Source organism: Chenopodium quinoa, unplaced genomic scaffold (assembly GCF_001683475.1).
Source record: "Chenopodium quinoa cultivar QQ74 unplaced genomic scaffold, ASM168347v1, whole genome shotgun sequence".
In the NCBI taxonomy this organism is placed as follows: Eukaryota; Viridiplantae; Streptophyta; class Magnoliopsida; order Caryophyllales; family Amaranthaceae; genus Chenopodium; species Chenopodium quinoa.
Window position 1 is genome coordinate 189,246 of NW_018743217.1, and position 13,833 is coordinate 203,078.

Consider the following 13,833-nt stretch of genomic DNA (forward strand, 5'->3'; position numbering starts at 1 on the left):
TCGACGAGGAAGTGGTGATGGAGGTTAGGGTGGGACGGTGGGGGAGGGGAGGTTGCTGGGTTATTCTGATTTTTTTGTTTTTTTTTTTAATTTTTGAACCAATCCGGGATTAAAACGTGTCAAGTGACCTGATATAATAGGTCATTGACTTTTGTTGTCCAGTTAGGGATTGAAGGAAAAAAAAAAGGCCCCCTAAAGTTTGGATTATTCCAGTATAATCCAAAGTTGAGATTATTCTATCAAAGTTGATAAAAGTTGGGATTATTATTTTTAATTTTTCCTTTATATTAAACATAAATTATTTATATAAACTTAATTTCAAAAAAAAATATATTAACATCAACATAAACATAAATTAATAACATTATTTGTTTAAAAAAAATAAATATATCAAATTTTTTATATATGCATATATATTAGAAAAAAAAAATACAAGTTGGCCCGTTGCTCGACACGGCCCGGCCTGCCAGGCACGAGGGTCGTGTCGTGGGCTGGGGCATGCCAAAATTTGGCACGGCATGACACGGCCCGCCACAAAGCCGACATAGCACGGCCCAGCACGAGCCCCACCCAGGCACGGCCCTCGACAACCCGACACGATACCCATGTTTAAACGGGGGGAGTAAAATACTATTACAGATTTTACTAAATCTAGTGAACCAGGAAAAAAAGAGCCTGTTTTAAAAAAAGCTCTACATTCAGAAATTCAGTCATGCATTAGTTCTTTAATTTCGCTTTTTTCATTTATACAGTTTTTGTGAAAATTGAAGAAGTTTCAAGGGAAGTCGAAACTTGATGAAATAACAGCACCTTAAAGCTTCTAAGAAATCATTATCAGACATCAGTTGAACACTTGACAGGGTAACGAAAACCGTTTGGTGTAAAAAAAGGACAGTCAGTGAGCGACATACTGGTACAACAGTAAGAACACCTGAGTCAGAGTTCCTAAACAGAACTTGTTAATATGATATTTACATTTTTTCAAACAATAGCATCTTTGAAAATACTTGTATCAAAATTGAGCAGATCAAGCCGTAAACTTCCACATGCACTTGCAGAGTGGAGAAATCTTCACCTACGATAACGATATCGCTTGAAGTTGAAATACACATGTAATATACCTCTTTCAAAGGTACATTTGTATCCCTTTTTATGGGAATACTCCCATTCTTTATTCACAATCCTGAAGGCCTGCAAAAGTAGATAATATTTTAGGAAACAAATTCTGGTAGCAGACATTAAGAAGTATTTCCAAGTTAAGAGAAAAGAAAGAAAACACAGAAATCAAGATACATACGATGTCCTCATAAGGAGGGCCGGCATGAAACCTAATAATACAGGTCTCACTGCTGTCCCCATCTTTCTCAATAAAATATGTGGGTGCCTTAGTTTTATCAACAAGATCTGGGTAGAAAATGTTGAATTTGTATCCTTGAACAATCTTTGGTGGAGGGTTATCATGGTCATAATGTGTCTGGTTATACTTGTTCCATTCATAACCGGTATGAACACGGTTGAAATACTTTGGCTTTCTCGGGCGATATTTGTCATGCCACCAGTACACCTGCACAACACCCATTTGAGTTTCTTACTCAAGGAAACTTAAGTTACAAAACGTAAAGTAAGAGGATACACATAAATACCTGTGAATCTAGATTAATTTCAGCACCAGAACCAAATACCACATCACCATCCTCCACGGCTCCCATAAGTTTCCTTGCCCTGACCTCAAGGTCATCCTCTGGCTGAGCACGTGGTTTTGAGGCCATAGCTTCCTTCAGCCTTTGTTCCTCTGTAACCGCCAAACGCTTCTTTTCCTGTTAATGCAGCAAAACTAGTGTAAGTACAAATTAAGGCAAAGGCATAAATAAGATAGCATAAAAATTATTAAACCATAGGATCAGTCAATTTACCAGCATAACCCTATCCTCATCAGGATCAATGGCCTCTTCAGTGTCTTCACTGTGTAAGAGCTGTGGAGAAAAGGACCCATCCTCTGCTTCTGACTCCTGAGCTTCCTCACGAATGATGGGTTCTGGAGAAAATGCTCGTACATCTACACATACTACATATTTCAGATAACTGTGCTTGAAGAAATGATATAAAATTATTACCATACTTAGCAAGTGATGCATTACCTTCAACTTCTTCCTCAATTTCCTCCTCTTCTATCTTTTCCTCCTCAGATTTCAGGTTTTCATCCTGAAGAGGCCGTTCAAGGCGGTGCAAATGTTTCCTAAGCAGCTTGGCATGGATTTCTTTAAGACAAGCCTGCACATTAATGGCAATCAATTTCTACGGTTCACCAATTTCAAAAACAAACCAAAAACTTAATACTAAGTGCCAGACAACCTAGCATACGTACCTTTGCCTTGTAAATGTGAAGCCGTTTAACCACAGCTTCCCAATACTCAACCACCTTGGCTTTTCCAGAGCGCATTTCTAACTCAATTTGTGTTTGTAGTTCTAACAACTCTTTGTAGCTCTTGCCTTCCAAAAAATTTCGAACATCTGTTTCTATACTTGAATGCAGGCCTCTTTCCTCTGCAAGTAACTCAGCAGGAGGTTGCTCCCCACGCACTCTAGCTCGGTCAATCACATCCTTTCTCCTAGCTTCACCCAATTCCCACTCACAAACCACCATCAAAGCCTGTCAAATTATACAGCCAAAAGAGTTAAGTATGCCTCAGTAATCCAAACATTAATATCGCTTGACCTATTTAAGAATAGCAATCAAGAAAACTCCTACATATCCCTTCCACACTAGTGCTCTATTTCCCACAAGTTATTAGCAAAGCTCTAGAGTAAGCACAATGATAGGATGAGCAAATCAGAGAGCCAATCCAAGAATCAAGCCAAAATAAGACAAAAGCTATGAGTGAGGTACACCCTAGGTACCTCAGAACATGTTAACTGTCAAGGGTCCACAAAATCTATCCAACAAGTAGATTAGGCGCATGAGTGAAACTGAAACACTCAAAAGGCCAATGAAGTAATGTCAAGCACTGACATAGGATCTTAAAAAGAGGTTATGGGCTGGTTTTCACAATATCCACCAACAAGTTGAGATGGAGATAATTAGGAGAGAAGATCTAGAAACCCCACTCATTTCATTATTGGCATTTTCATAAATAATTGCATCTTCTTCTTTTCGGCCCTTTATTAATGAAATTATTGTAAACAATGCATCTTTTATAACAACTAAAAGTCTCATGAAAGATGATCTGAAAAAGAAAATAGGATAATAATCTACACATCTCTCATTTGATCCTTCAAATCACGCCAAAAGAATTAATCTTTTGGCTAAACCTTCATACACCTGTTTTAGAAATTAAAACAAAGATTAGATATGAAAGATGGAAATTAATATGTGCATTGCTTTTTTAAGGTAGGTATGAGTTTCGGTTCATCTTATTTGGCGGGCATGAGTTTTGTCACTTGGTAGGTAATAGTTTCAAACTTCAGTTCATCATCAAATGAAGGGATGAAGGGAGGCATTGCGGTATACATATATACAACATCTCTATCAATTCAACCAGCTAATCAAAGAGATTAACTGCCCTCTAATTCTCGCTCACTATCTCCTCCCCATTCTCCCCATGGCAGTAAAACTCAATTCCGAAAACCACTCCCTCTCTAACCTTACCATCATCCCAGCCATCTACCAGCCACCCACCAGCAACACTCCCTCTCTCCACCTGAACAGCCACACCAACCATCAACACCACTCCCTCACCCACCTAAACCAGCGGCCAACCATCAATACCACCCATTCCCTTTTCCACAACCTAATTTTCCTTTATCCATTATAATAGCTCACAGCATGTAGTCACAAATACAAGACGATTGAGAAGAGAGAGCACAAAAATTCTGAGCACTGAATTACAGCCATAGTTTGCTCCTTCCTTCTCTCCAAATCTTCTTTTTCTAATCTGCCGATGAAAAGGACAGTGTTGGAGGCTGCAAGAGGTGATGACGTGGGATGGTGGTGGTGACTGCGGAGGGTTTATCGTAATTCTCTTTCTTGATCTTTCTCTCTTATGCTCTCTTTTCTCTATTTATAATTAAGAAGAATGATGATGGTGATGAGGGGAAGAAGGAGATGAATTGGTCATTTGGTTGAGGTAATGGAGAAAAGAAAGGGAGGAAGATTAACTGGTTGTGTAGTAGTGGATGGTTGTACTATCCAGTGTTGACTGTCAATGGGATGCTGGGATGGTGGTGGTTGGTTGTTTTGTCAGCACTGAAGGGTAAGATTAGAGAGGTAGGAAGGGAAATTAATTCTTCCTCCTTAATATGTTGTGTATAATAGACTGGGATTACTGTTAACTTACGCAAATAACAGTAAAATAGAGAGAAAAGATTGATCTTCGATTAAAATAGATAATCTGATTTTTGGTAAATTGATTTAATAAGAAGTATTAACAAAGATGGAGGCTTGAATATTAATTGACAATGGCACAAGGGTTACAAATAATAGGGTTGATAGCTTTAGGCTATTACTCTCAAAATAGTTTGAGGCTATCACTGTCTAACAATGGCTTTAGGCCAAAACTGTCTAAGGTTTCCCAAACAAATTTCTATGATTCTAGACTTAGCTTTAGTCTCATGTGCACAAATGGCATCTCTCTGTTCATTGCATATTTTCTCTTATGTACCATAGTTGATGAATAATGCTCCAAGATTTATGTCTTCGTCAAGTGCAATTACTAGATATATTATGGATTAATTTTATGGAGATAATAAGTTCATTCTTTGGGGTCGTCATTGTCTATTGCTAGATATGATAAATAATCTTTGGGCTAGTCAAATAGCCCAAAACCCATTAGAATAGATCTTATGAGGTCACACTTAAGGGTAATGGATTGAACAAAGCATGAAGCCTATTAATGGGCCTCATGATGTAATGACAAGCCACATAGAGTTTAAGGTTAAAGTAGTTTGGGTTGGATTAGGAGTTTAGGTTTCACATGGACTCTAATTATAAATGAGATATATAATTAGAGGCCTTGCCTAGGTTAAGCATACACGTCACAATTAACCTAAGCAGTAAATTGAGCAGCAAGGAACCAAACTCTCTCATCCCCTCTCTCACACGCCTCTCTCTTTCTCTCCCCTAGTCCGTACGGTACAGACCACCGACACAAGGTGATTACACGGTGGTGATGGTGGTGGTTCGAGGCTTGTTTGTTTCCTCTCCTCTCCGTAGAAGGTAGATCGAAGCGTTCATTCTCAACTGACTAGCATTAGTGGAGGTTCAATTCTAACCCGTGGACCAAGTAGAGTAACCACGTTTGGGGTTCTTATTCTCCTAATTGCTCTTGCTCGATCACTCGTGGAATCACGCTTCAAAGGTATAATTATGTGTTTCTTTTATGTGTTGTGCATAGCTCTTGTTTTAGATGCTTAAAAATATGATTCATGCAATTCCGCTTAGAGTATCTATTTCCCTACATATACCCCTCCCCTAAGTCAGTTCATTGCATTGCGTTTCAAGTTCTAGCCCTGAAAATGCAAAAATGACTACTCAAAATGATAAAATACTCAAATATTATAAATCCCTTTTACTTCAGTAATTATGGCTTAGAAATTGATATATCAAGGGATCAATAACCCATGGAAACATTACCCAAATTTTTACAGCACATGATGTTGCTTTACCTTGCATCTTAAAGACTACTGAAACTGAGAGTCTAAAAAACTGGGCTATTATGAATTTATGATATGTGAATTAGTTCACTTACTGTCTTATTTCTTCGGCAAAATATAGGGAAAAAGTCATACTTGTCAATGATTTCATGGACAGCAGAAATTATGGATAAAGATACTTTAAAATCAATAACGATGTCAAAGGTTAGATTAAAGAAAAATAACACTTCCTCCGTTCTTTTTTTATTGCACCATGAGGGATTTCACGTTTGCCAATGCATTTTTTAGCTATTAATATCTTCAATTATACTTTTGTAAAAATTATAAAAAATTGATATTTGAAAAATTGATATTTGAAAAGAAGATTTCGAGACGAATTTAATGAGATCCCACATGACTATATTTTTCCGAATAGATAAATCACAAATGATGGTCGAAGAAGATTAAGTGAATAGTGTAAAAGTCCTAATGGTGCAATAAAATAAAAACGGAGGAAGTACAATGTTTTTTAAATAGCTGACAACTCTAAGGGGCTATTTTAGAGGAGTTTTTCAAGAAAAGGAAATGGAACAACAATAAAATGCCCTGATTCCCTTAGTGCTTGTTTGGTTCATTGTTTTCTATTCTCTTTGTATTGTACCTTCTGCACACTGAAACACACATATTTTCCTCAACGCCTTGCACCCAGATTAAAATTCCCCAACCTTGGCAACCAAAAAAACTGAAGAGTCATTACCAAAAATGGCAACCAAAAAAACTGAAGAGTCATTACCAAAAAAAATCCACCCCCAAGAAATCCTAACTATAACTACCAACTTGCCATTCTGACCATTGCCCTAGGTCATTGACACCGCCTCCATCAAACCTAGCCTTGCCATCTTCTTTGCTACTTTTCAACTACCACATTATTGACTTGAAATTTAAGCAGAAAAAGAAGAAATCAAAGATACTGACCACTAGCCATAAGCCCTATCAGTCCACCACATTAGGAGTCTGAGAAAATAAACCAGAGAAAAAACTGCAACTTACCGAATTCGAAAACCAGTATATTAAAGTGAGATTGTGAGAAATTCTGAGAAAGCATGATCATGGACTAAATGATGACTGATTCAAGCCTCAAACTTCAGAAACAAAGCTTTGATGACTGAATTTGACCACCAAATGACCAATTTGCTATAAAAACTAAATAGGCACAAACAGAGAGAGAGTTGAGAAGAGTGACGAGTGACATTGGATGTTAACAGGGAAGGGAAGTGTTGTATGGAAGGTGGAAGGTGAAAGATGGAAGAGGGAAAGATGAAAAGTTTGTTCTACTGGGTTTTTACTTGCTGGTGGACATATATGGGAGAAGGGAACAAAGTGGGTTTCATTTCTTTGAACAACAAAAGAATAAGAAGTGAATACCTTTCATTTCCCAATCAAAACCAAACAAAATTATGTAATTTACTATTTACTCTCCTTTACCCAGGATTTCCTTCCTTGATTCCTTTCCCTAATGTGAACCAAACAGCCCCTAAATCATTAGCAAACTATGAATATAATCATGTGCACCTTACATGAAGGACATGTAACCCAGCATAAATATTAAGTTCCCTTCCAAAGTTCCAAGCCTGTAATTTGCAGGCACTTCATCTTCAAACATATGTGTCAAATATTTGCTCAGCTTGACTACAGAAGCCACTAAGGAAAGCAACAGTGATAACTTTTGCCAATAGAGATTGCTTAATCCATTTTGAATATGTCTAACTCCTTAAGGAATGCAATTAAACCAACTAATGAACAGTGAAAGTGTTCGACGCAAAAACAAGGAAAGATGCACAGATTTGATAATAAGGCAAAACCCCCATCACGGTAAAAAATAAATTTAAAAAAAAAAAAAAAAAAAGTACAATCCCCCCTCTCCCAAAAAAAAAAAAAAAGGACCCAATGCCTTATAGGCCTATAGCTGTTCCTATACAAGAAATATCCTTTGTCTCTTCTACAAGAAAACGGGATGGGCATTCAATTTCCCAGCTCCATCCAGAAATAGAATAAAAAGCAACGCAACTTCTGTGAGGCTTAATTTTTAGAGTTTTAAATTGACAGCTTCAATGCAAACAATAATATAGAAATATTGAGATTGCCTAGTAAAAGGATACTAATCATCAAAACGCAGAATTAGCTAATTTTATAGGCAGATGTAAGACAGAGTAGAGCAAAAATACCTCCCAATATTCCACATGAGTTGGTGTTTCCCTGTCTAGGCCAAGATGCAATTTTATATCATCGTGTAGCTCCTCAATTTCTTTAACAGTTAAGCCCTGTATAAGATTTGGCACACGCAAAACACCATAAGAAACACTTTCATACACACTAACTTTTCATGAATACATACAGTATTATAAAGTTTGCCTGATCCACCAACAGCAATAAGGTGAAGCAAACAATCACGGACAATTGTCACAAAAGAAATGCAGAGACAATCCAAAAAGTCAACCTCAAAGCTAAATAGCTAATAAAAATATCTTCTATATAGTGTGATCTTAGACATCATAGCATTATCTATAATCACTAACAGGGTTACCTAATACTCCCCTCCCCCTTTGTACTCCATGTCTCCATATTAATACTTTCGTTCCAATACTCAATATTTTTGTGTATTAATACTCCCTAATCAGCGTATTTGCCGTATTATGATTTTCCAATGCACAAAGATAGTATTTGATGAGTGGTGGAGAGTAAGAAATAGATCAACAAGGGAGACAGTTGTTCATTTGTCTCCATTACTCTCCAAGCAAACACAGTAGAGGCTTTTTTTTTTATTTATTTATTTTTTTTTTGGGGGGGGGGGGGGGTGGGGTATTTCCTGTTTTAGTTTGTTTGTTTTGCAGGGTTACCTAATACTCCCCTCTTCTCCATGAACTCCTGATTAAGTCTTTTATACCAAATCTCCCAAATTTTTTTTATAAAAAGACCTTTATATTTATTCCACCCGGTGTATTGCGAATTTGTATTTGTTCCACGTATTGGAGCGTACTACGTATTAGGTAGCCTTGATCACTAAACTACCGTAGCCAACACAATTTCAAATAAGAACACATCATAGTAATTAATCTCCTTGCAACTCTTCCTTAAAATACATCAAACTTTTTGTGTCAAAGAAGAAAGAGTTGCATCTGACATGGTACAGGATAGAGCTTTTCATTTTAGATTAACTAATCCTTGTAAACCAAACTATATTGAAAAATGAACTTTTCTCATAACATTGCTTTTCAGATCTTGGGCGATGGGATAGATGGCTGATGGGGTTTATGGAAAGACTACTAGTCAAACATGGCCCCTTTTATTATGTCAGCCTGTCAAGGTACCCATAACAAGGATAAAATAAACTATCCCTGTATCTACATTCATAAATCATGGATCTTGGAATTTTCATTGTTCGGACCTATTCTTTGCCACATAGCATCAATTTCTTGCATTTTTCAACACTATATCTTCTATGAGAGAAGATTAGCCTGTCTGTTCCTTAAAATATGGAAACCGAAGAGGCTTAGAAAGTTAGAAGCATATGAGTATCTATGGATTGATGACTCGTCTAGCCCTGGAACCCTGGTTCACTTTTCACTAAATTTAATTGGCTTTGGCAAAATCCTCTCTTCCCAAAAATTAAAACTTTCACCTGGCTAGGCCATTCCAGCAAACCTTCACCTATAGAACAGGTTTCTCAAATCCTCAAATAGCTGCCCTTTTGCCCAAACAGCCCAAATTCCACCCTCCACAAATTCAGAGACTGCCTAGGAAGCTTACCACTCGATGAATGGCTCCTCAGCAATCACTGGTCATTCCAAAGGAAAACCCATTCTCTTCCCTTTAGGTTCAAATCCCACACCTGGGCCTCTTCTGAGCTATGTTCTATTCAAACTACGCTAATGCCTAACCAGATCAAGCTACATTACCCCTATTGGACCCCAACCAAATAGGAAAGAATTAAAATCAATTTCAATGCATCTTTAGTTCTGTATCTCTACCTGAGGTATTGACAGGATTGTGCAAGGACAGGGACCATGAAGAAAATTGGTTTGTAAGTTCTCATTTCTCAATTCAAATCAGATGTAATTAAGAGCCATAACTAGCTTTACAAGCAGTTATCAATTGGAGTAGAGACAAAGGATGGAGAAACACAACAACAGCCTCAGATTGTAACATCCAAAACAATAACAATATAATTAGTTGGTTTGCAAAGATTGTCCAAAGTATAATATGTGAATCTGATAGAAAATTTTGGTAATGAAAAGAATTTTTAAAAAACTGATCATCAATTTCAAAACTGGCAATAATTAACCAAAAGTAGATGTCTTACAACTTGCACAGCATTATTTTAATAACATGATACTGCAGCAGATTTCAACAATATAAAAAACAGAAAAAATCAGAGCAAATTTACTTCATGCATACTTGGCACTTGCAGGCACAATTTTAAATACAAGTTCAAATCAATTGTATCTCTAATAATGTCTTATAGTATCCTGTAGCTCAGGAAACAAATACAAATTCGCCAGAATAGTCTAGCCATCACCCCCAAACATCCCTAAAAATATAATAATAAAATGACCAGATAAAAGAGTTGAGAATTCTACAACTATAGATATTGACTAACAAATTTTCAATTCGCCAAAACCGTCAACTTAATAAAAACTAAAAGTCAATTGATAGGGTCATTGTCTTAGGAATGTCCCTAAATTTGCTTGATGAGAATCATTCAAACAAGGGAATGCTTTTGCTAAGGGGGCAAAATTAGGATCCGTGGATGTTTACACATGAAAGATGTATGGTTCAAACAGCAAATTTAGTGAGCAATTGCTCACTGTACTACATCATTGCAAACCCTGTAGGACTATTGTTTGATAGAAAATAGCTAAAAGTCTAGGGAGGGAAAAAAAAAAACTCTGTATTTCAATTTTCCTATGTATGGTTTATAAAGAGGTGAGAAACAATTTTCCAAAGACTAGATATAGTTTCTCCAAAGTATCATAACCTATATTGCTCGGACTCTTCATTTCACCTCACGTACCCGTGTCGGACCCTAGACACTCGGACATGGGTATGACACTATGACACCCACACACTTCACTTTTAGGGCCTCTTCTGATTTACTGAAGTGTGATTTACTGAAGTGAGCTGAGGTGAACGGAATAATTTATAAGAGAAGGAAATTAGGACTGAGCTGATGGGAGTGAGTTGAGCTAAACTGCAATGAAACTAAGCCGAAAAGAGCAGGCTCTTAATTCAAAATCATGGAACTTTTTCACAAAATAGCCGAGTCGGACGCTTGGACACGTACGTGTGTCGAACATGGGTGCCCCACTCCAAGTAACATAGATCATAACACTAGTCTCTAGTAACAAATGAATGCCACATTTTCCTCTCTATCCTTAAACTTCCAATTCCTATCTGTCCTAACTTCATTCTAATTATCTCTAACTTATCTATCACCAAAACAATCAAAAGATGATCTTCTACTACATTATCCGTTCAACCAAACCGAGCCTAAAGATGCTAATTATAAAAGTTTCTATACCTTTGTAAACAATTCACCTAGCTACAATAGCAAAACAATATTACAACACATAATCAATTAAACTTGAGTTATTGCATAAGACAATTCGAGATTACAATGTACTACTTCAAATCTTCAATAGCAATCAACAAAACAAAATTCATCAAACCAAAACAAAGAATAGTTACCTTAAAAACCATGTAAGGCTCATCCAACTCGACATCGAATTCATCGGATTCATCAAGATACTTAGTAAGAACATCAATCGGCTTCGTTCTGCCTTCGCGCAATCGAATCCTAGACCTAACTTTACTCTGATCAAAATGAAACTCCTCCTCTTTCTTCTCAAAATCATCAGCTTCAGCTCTAGACCTTTCTCTCTGCAACAAAAGCATCTCCTCTTCTCGTTGCGCCTTCTCCAACGCTCTCTCTTCTCTCCTCTTCTTCACCTTCTCGATCTCCGCCATTCGCTCCTTCTGCCGCTTCTTCTCCGCTCTCACAGTAAACTCATCCAACGGCACTCCTTCACCAACATCTCTCTCAATCTTCTTCCTCCAAACGAATTTCTCGTTCAAGTTCGCATCGCCGAAAGGGTTCGACTCGTTGGAGTAGCCTGACACGGTCTGAGTCTTGAGCTTCTTCGCTACTCTCAACGCCTTCTTCTGCGCCTTCTTCGCGAGGTACTCCTTTATCTCTTCTTCCGAAACCTTCTTCTTCCTCTTCCTCCGGTCGCCGGAATCTTGTCCGGAGGATTCTGGCGAGGATTCTCGTCTGCGGCGGCGGCTGTTGCTTCGCCGGCGGTGTCCGCTGCGGTCGCGGGAGGAGTCCGAGTCATAGTCGGACTCGGAATTTGAGTCGGCCGAATCGGAATCGTCGCGTTCTCTTCGACGAGAGGAAGATGGTTTGTCTCTTCTGCTTCTGCTCTTGCTTCTCTCGTGTTTCGCCATTGTTAGGGCTTTGAGTAAAAGGTTTAAAGGATTGAGAATATCGGGGCTTTGAGTCAAGATCACCTAGGACGGGGCTAAAACTTTCTCACCGAAAAAAAAAAAAAGTTTTACTATCTCATTCATTCAACTTATTTATTGAAATTAATTAAAATAGGCAAAAGCCAAGAGTTTTTTTGTTTTTTTTTTTTTTTCTTTAAGGGATCATAAGATAATTAAAAGTAGAAATATTTAGAGTAAAACTAGGTTAGATCACGTGCCATAAACGGTGATCGTTATAGATTATTAATAGATAAATGTTATAATCATAAATTCGAGGAATAATAAAAGTATGTGATATGTTAAATTTTAAGGATGATTTACAAAAATATAGCTTTTTAAGAAACTTATTTACGGTTTTGCATTGGAATGAAACTTATTTACGAAAATATAGTCCACGTAGGCTTAGAGATACATTTGGGGGTAATTTTTCTCTTTAGAGACAAACCGCAACCTTAAGTAGCGGTTATAGTCTAAAACCGCTACTTGAGGTAGCGGTTTGTCATTAGTACTCTAAGTAAAGATACATTTAATCAATTTATGAAGGGTAAAACCGCTACCTCAGGGCTTGTTTGGCATCATTTTTGGTTTTTAGTTTCCTATTTTTTAAAAAACTAAAAACCAAAAACAGGAAACAAGAAAAAGGTGTTTTCACTTTTTTTTTTTTTTGTCAGTTTTCAAAATTATTATGATTCTAATAAGTTTAAATAATTTTTGATTCATTATGTGACATATATCATATATTTTTATATAACAAAAAACCAAAAAACAGAAAACCATGGCAATGCCAAACGAACTCTCAAGAAGCTGTTTTAGTACATAAACCGCTACTTGAGGTAACGGTTTTACTTTGAAAATTTTAAAAAAAATTATAAAAATAAAAAAAAAATAACTTATCCGAGCCTACGAGGACAGTAATTTCGTAATTAAGTTTCATTCCGACGCAAAAGTGTAAATAAGTTTTAAAATAACCATATTTTCGTAAATCATGCATCCAAATTTTAATTGTAACTTCTCATACACAATTAAAAATAAAAGTAGGCAAAAAAATCCGAGCAATATTTTTGTGTTGTTGTAAAACAGATCACAAAATATTTTTAAGAATATAATTTTTGGTTTACAGCCAATTTTCTATTTTAGAAAAATTATTTGTGAAATCTTTTTATTTTAAATATGCTACATTAATATGGAATATGTACAACAAATAATATTATTTTTGAAATTGATTTGTTTCCTTAATTAATAGATTTTTTTATATAAAAAATAATAATAATTAAGGAGACACCAGGAGATGACACATGTCATTGTTGGTGTGTCTTTTAGTATATAAGTATATAGTATTGATGATTAACATTAATTACATTGAATAAAGCGTGATTTTGTCATGCTTTCCTAATTTAATACTATTTCAACCAATATAATCTATTCCTAATCTAACGAGTGGTCATTAGCAAGATCCTTAAAATAAATTGTGAAAATATTATCTCATTTATCTAATCCATATTTATGCATTGGCAACGACAATACTTTAATGGCTTGATACGCCTTGATGAAGGAGGTGAGAAATTTTGATCGCAAAATTCAAAGGGTGGAAAATTGACACGCCTTTGTGAAGGGGTGGAAAATTGACAAATCTTGATGAAAAGGGTGAAATTTGGCACGTGT

At 36.5% G+C, this 13,833-nt stretch overlaps 1 protein-coding gene across 1 annotated transcript; it reads right to left on the reverse strand.

The window, feature by feature from the left end:
• Positions 1-811: 811 nt before the first annotated feature.
• LOC110734680 (cactin-like) lies at positions 812-12,241 on the reverse strand. Its single transcript, XM_021914819.1, has 8 exons — positions 11,374-12,241; positions 7,854-7,949; positions 2,366-2,650; positions 2,139-2,271; positions 1,914-2,056; positions 1,644-1,817; positions 1,298-1,564; positions 812-1,191 (listed from the first exon to the last, which is right to left on the reverse strand). Exons 1-8 carry the CDS (start codon positions 12,130-12,132, stop codon positions 1,072-1,074), a joined length of 1,977 nt encoding a protein of 658 aa, XP_021770511.1. The 5' UTR covers positions 12,133-12,241; the 3' UTR covers positions 812-1,071.
• Positions 12,242-13,833: the final 1,592 nt, after the last annotated feature.

What these genes read in the sequence shown, in the direction of transcription:
- LOC110734680 (XM_021914819.1), bottom strand. Translation starts at nt 12,132, where the DNA reads ATGGCGAAACACGAGAGAAGCAAGAGCAGAAGCAGAAGAGACAAACCA. An exon ending in CTCATGTGGAATATTGGGAG is followed by an intron (nt 2,651 to 7,853) that starts GTATTTTTGCTC and finishes ATAATTTGACAG; the next exon opens with GCTTTGATGGTGGTTTGTGA. An exon ending in AATTGAGGAAGAAGTTGAAG is followed by an intron (nt 2,057 to 2,138) that starts GTAATGCATCAC and finishes TAGTATGTGTAG; the next exon opens with ATGTACGAGCATTTTCTCCA.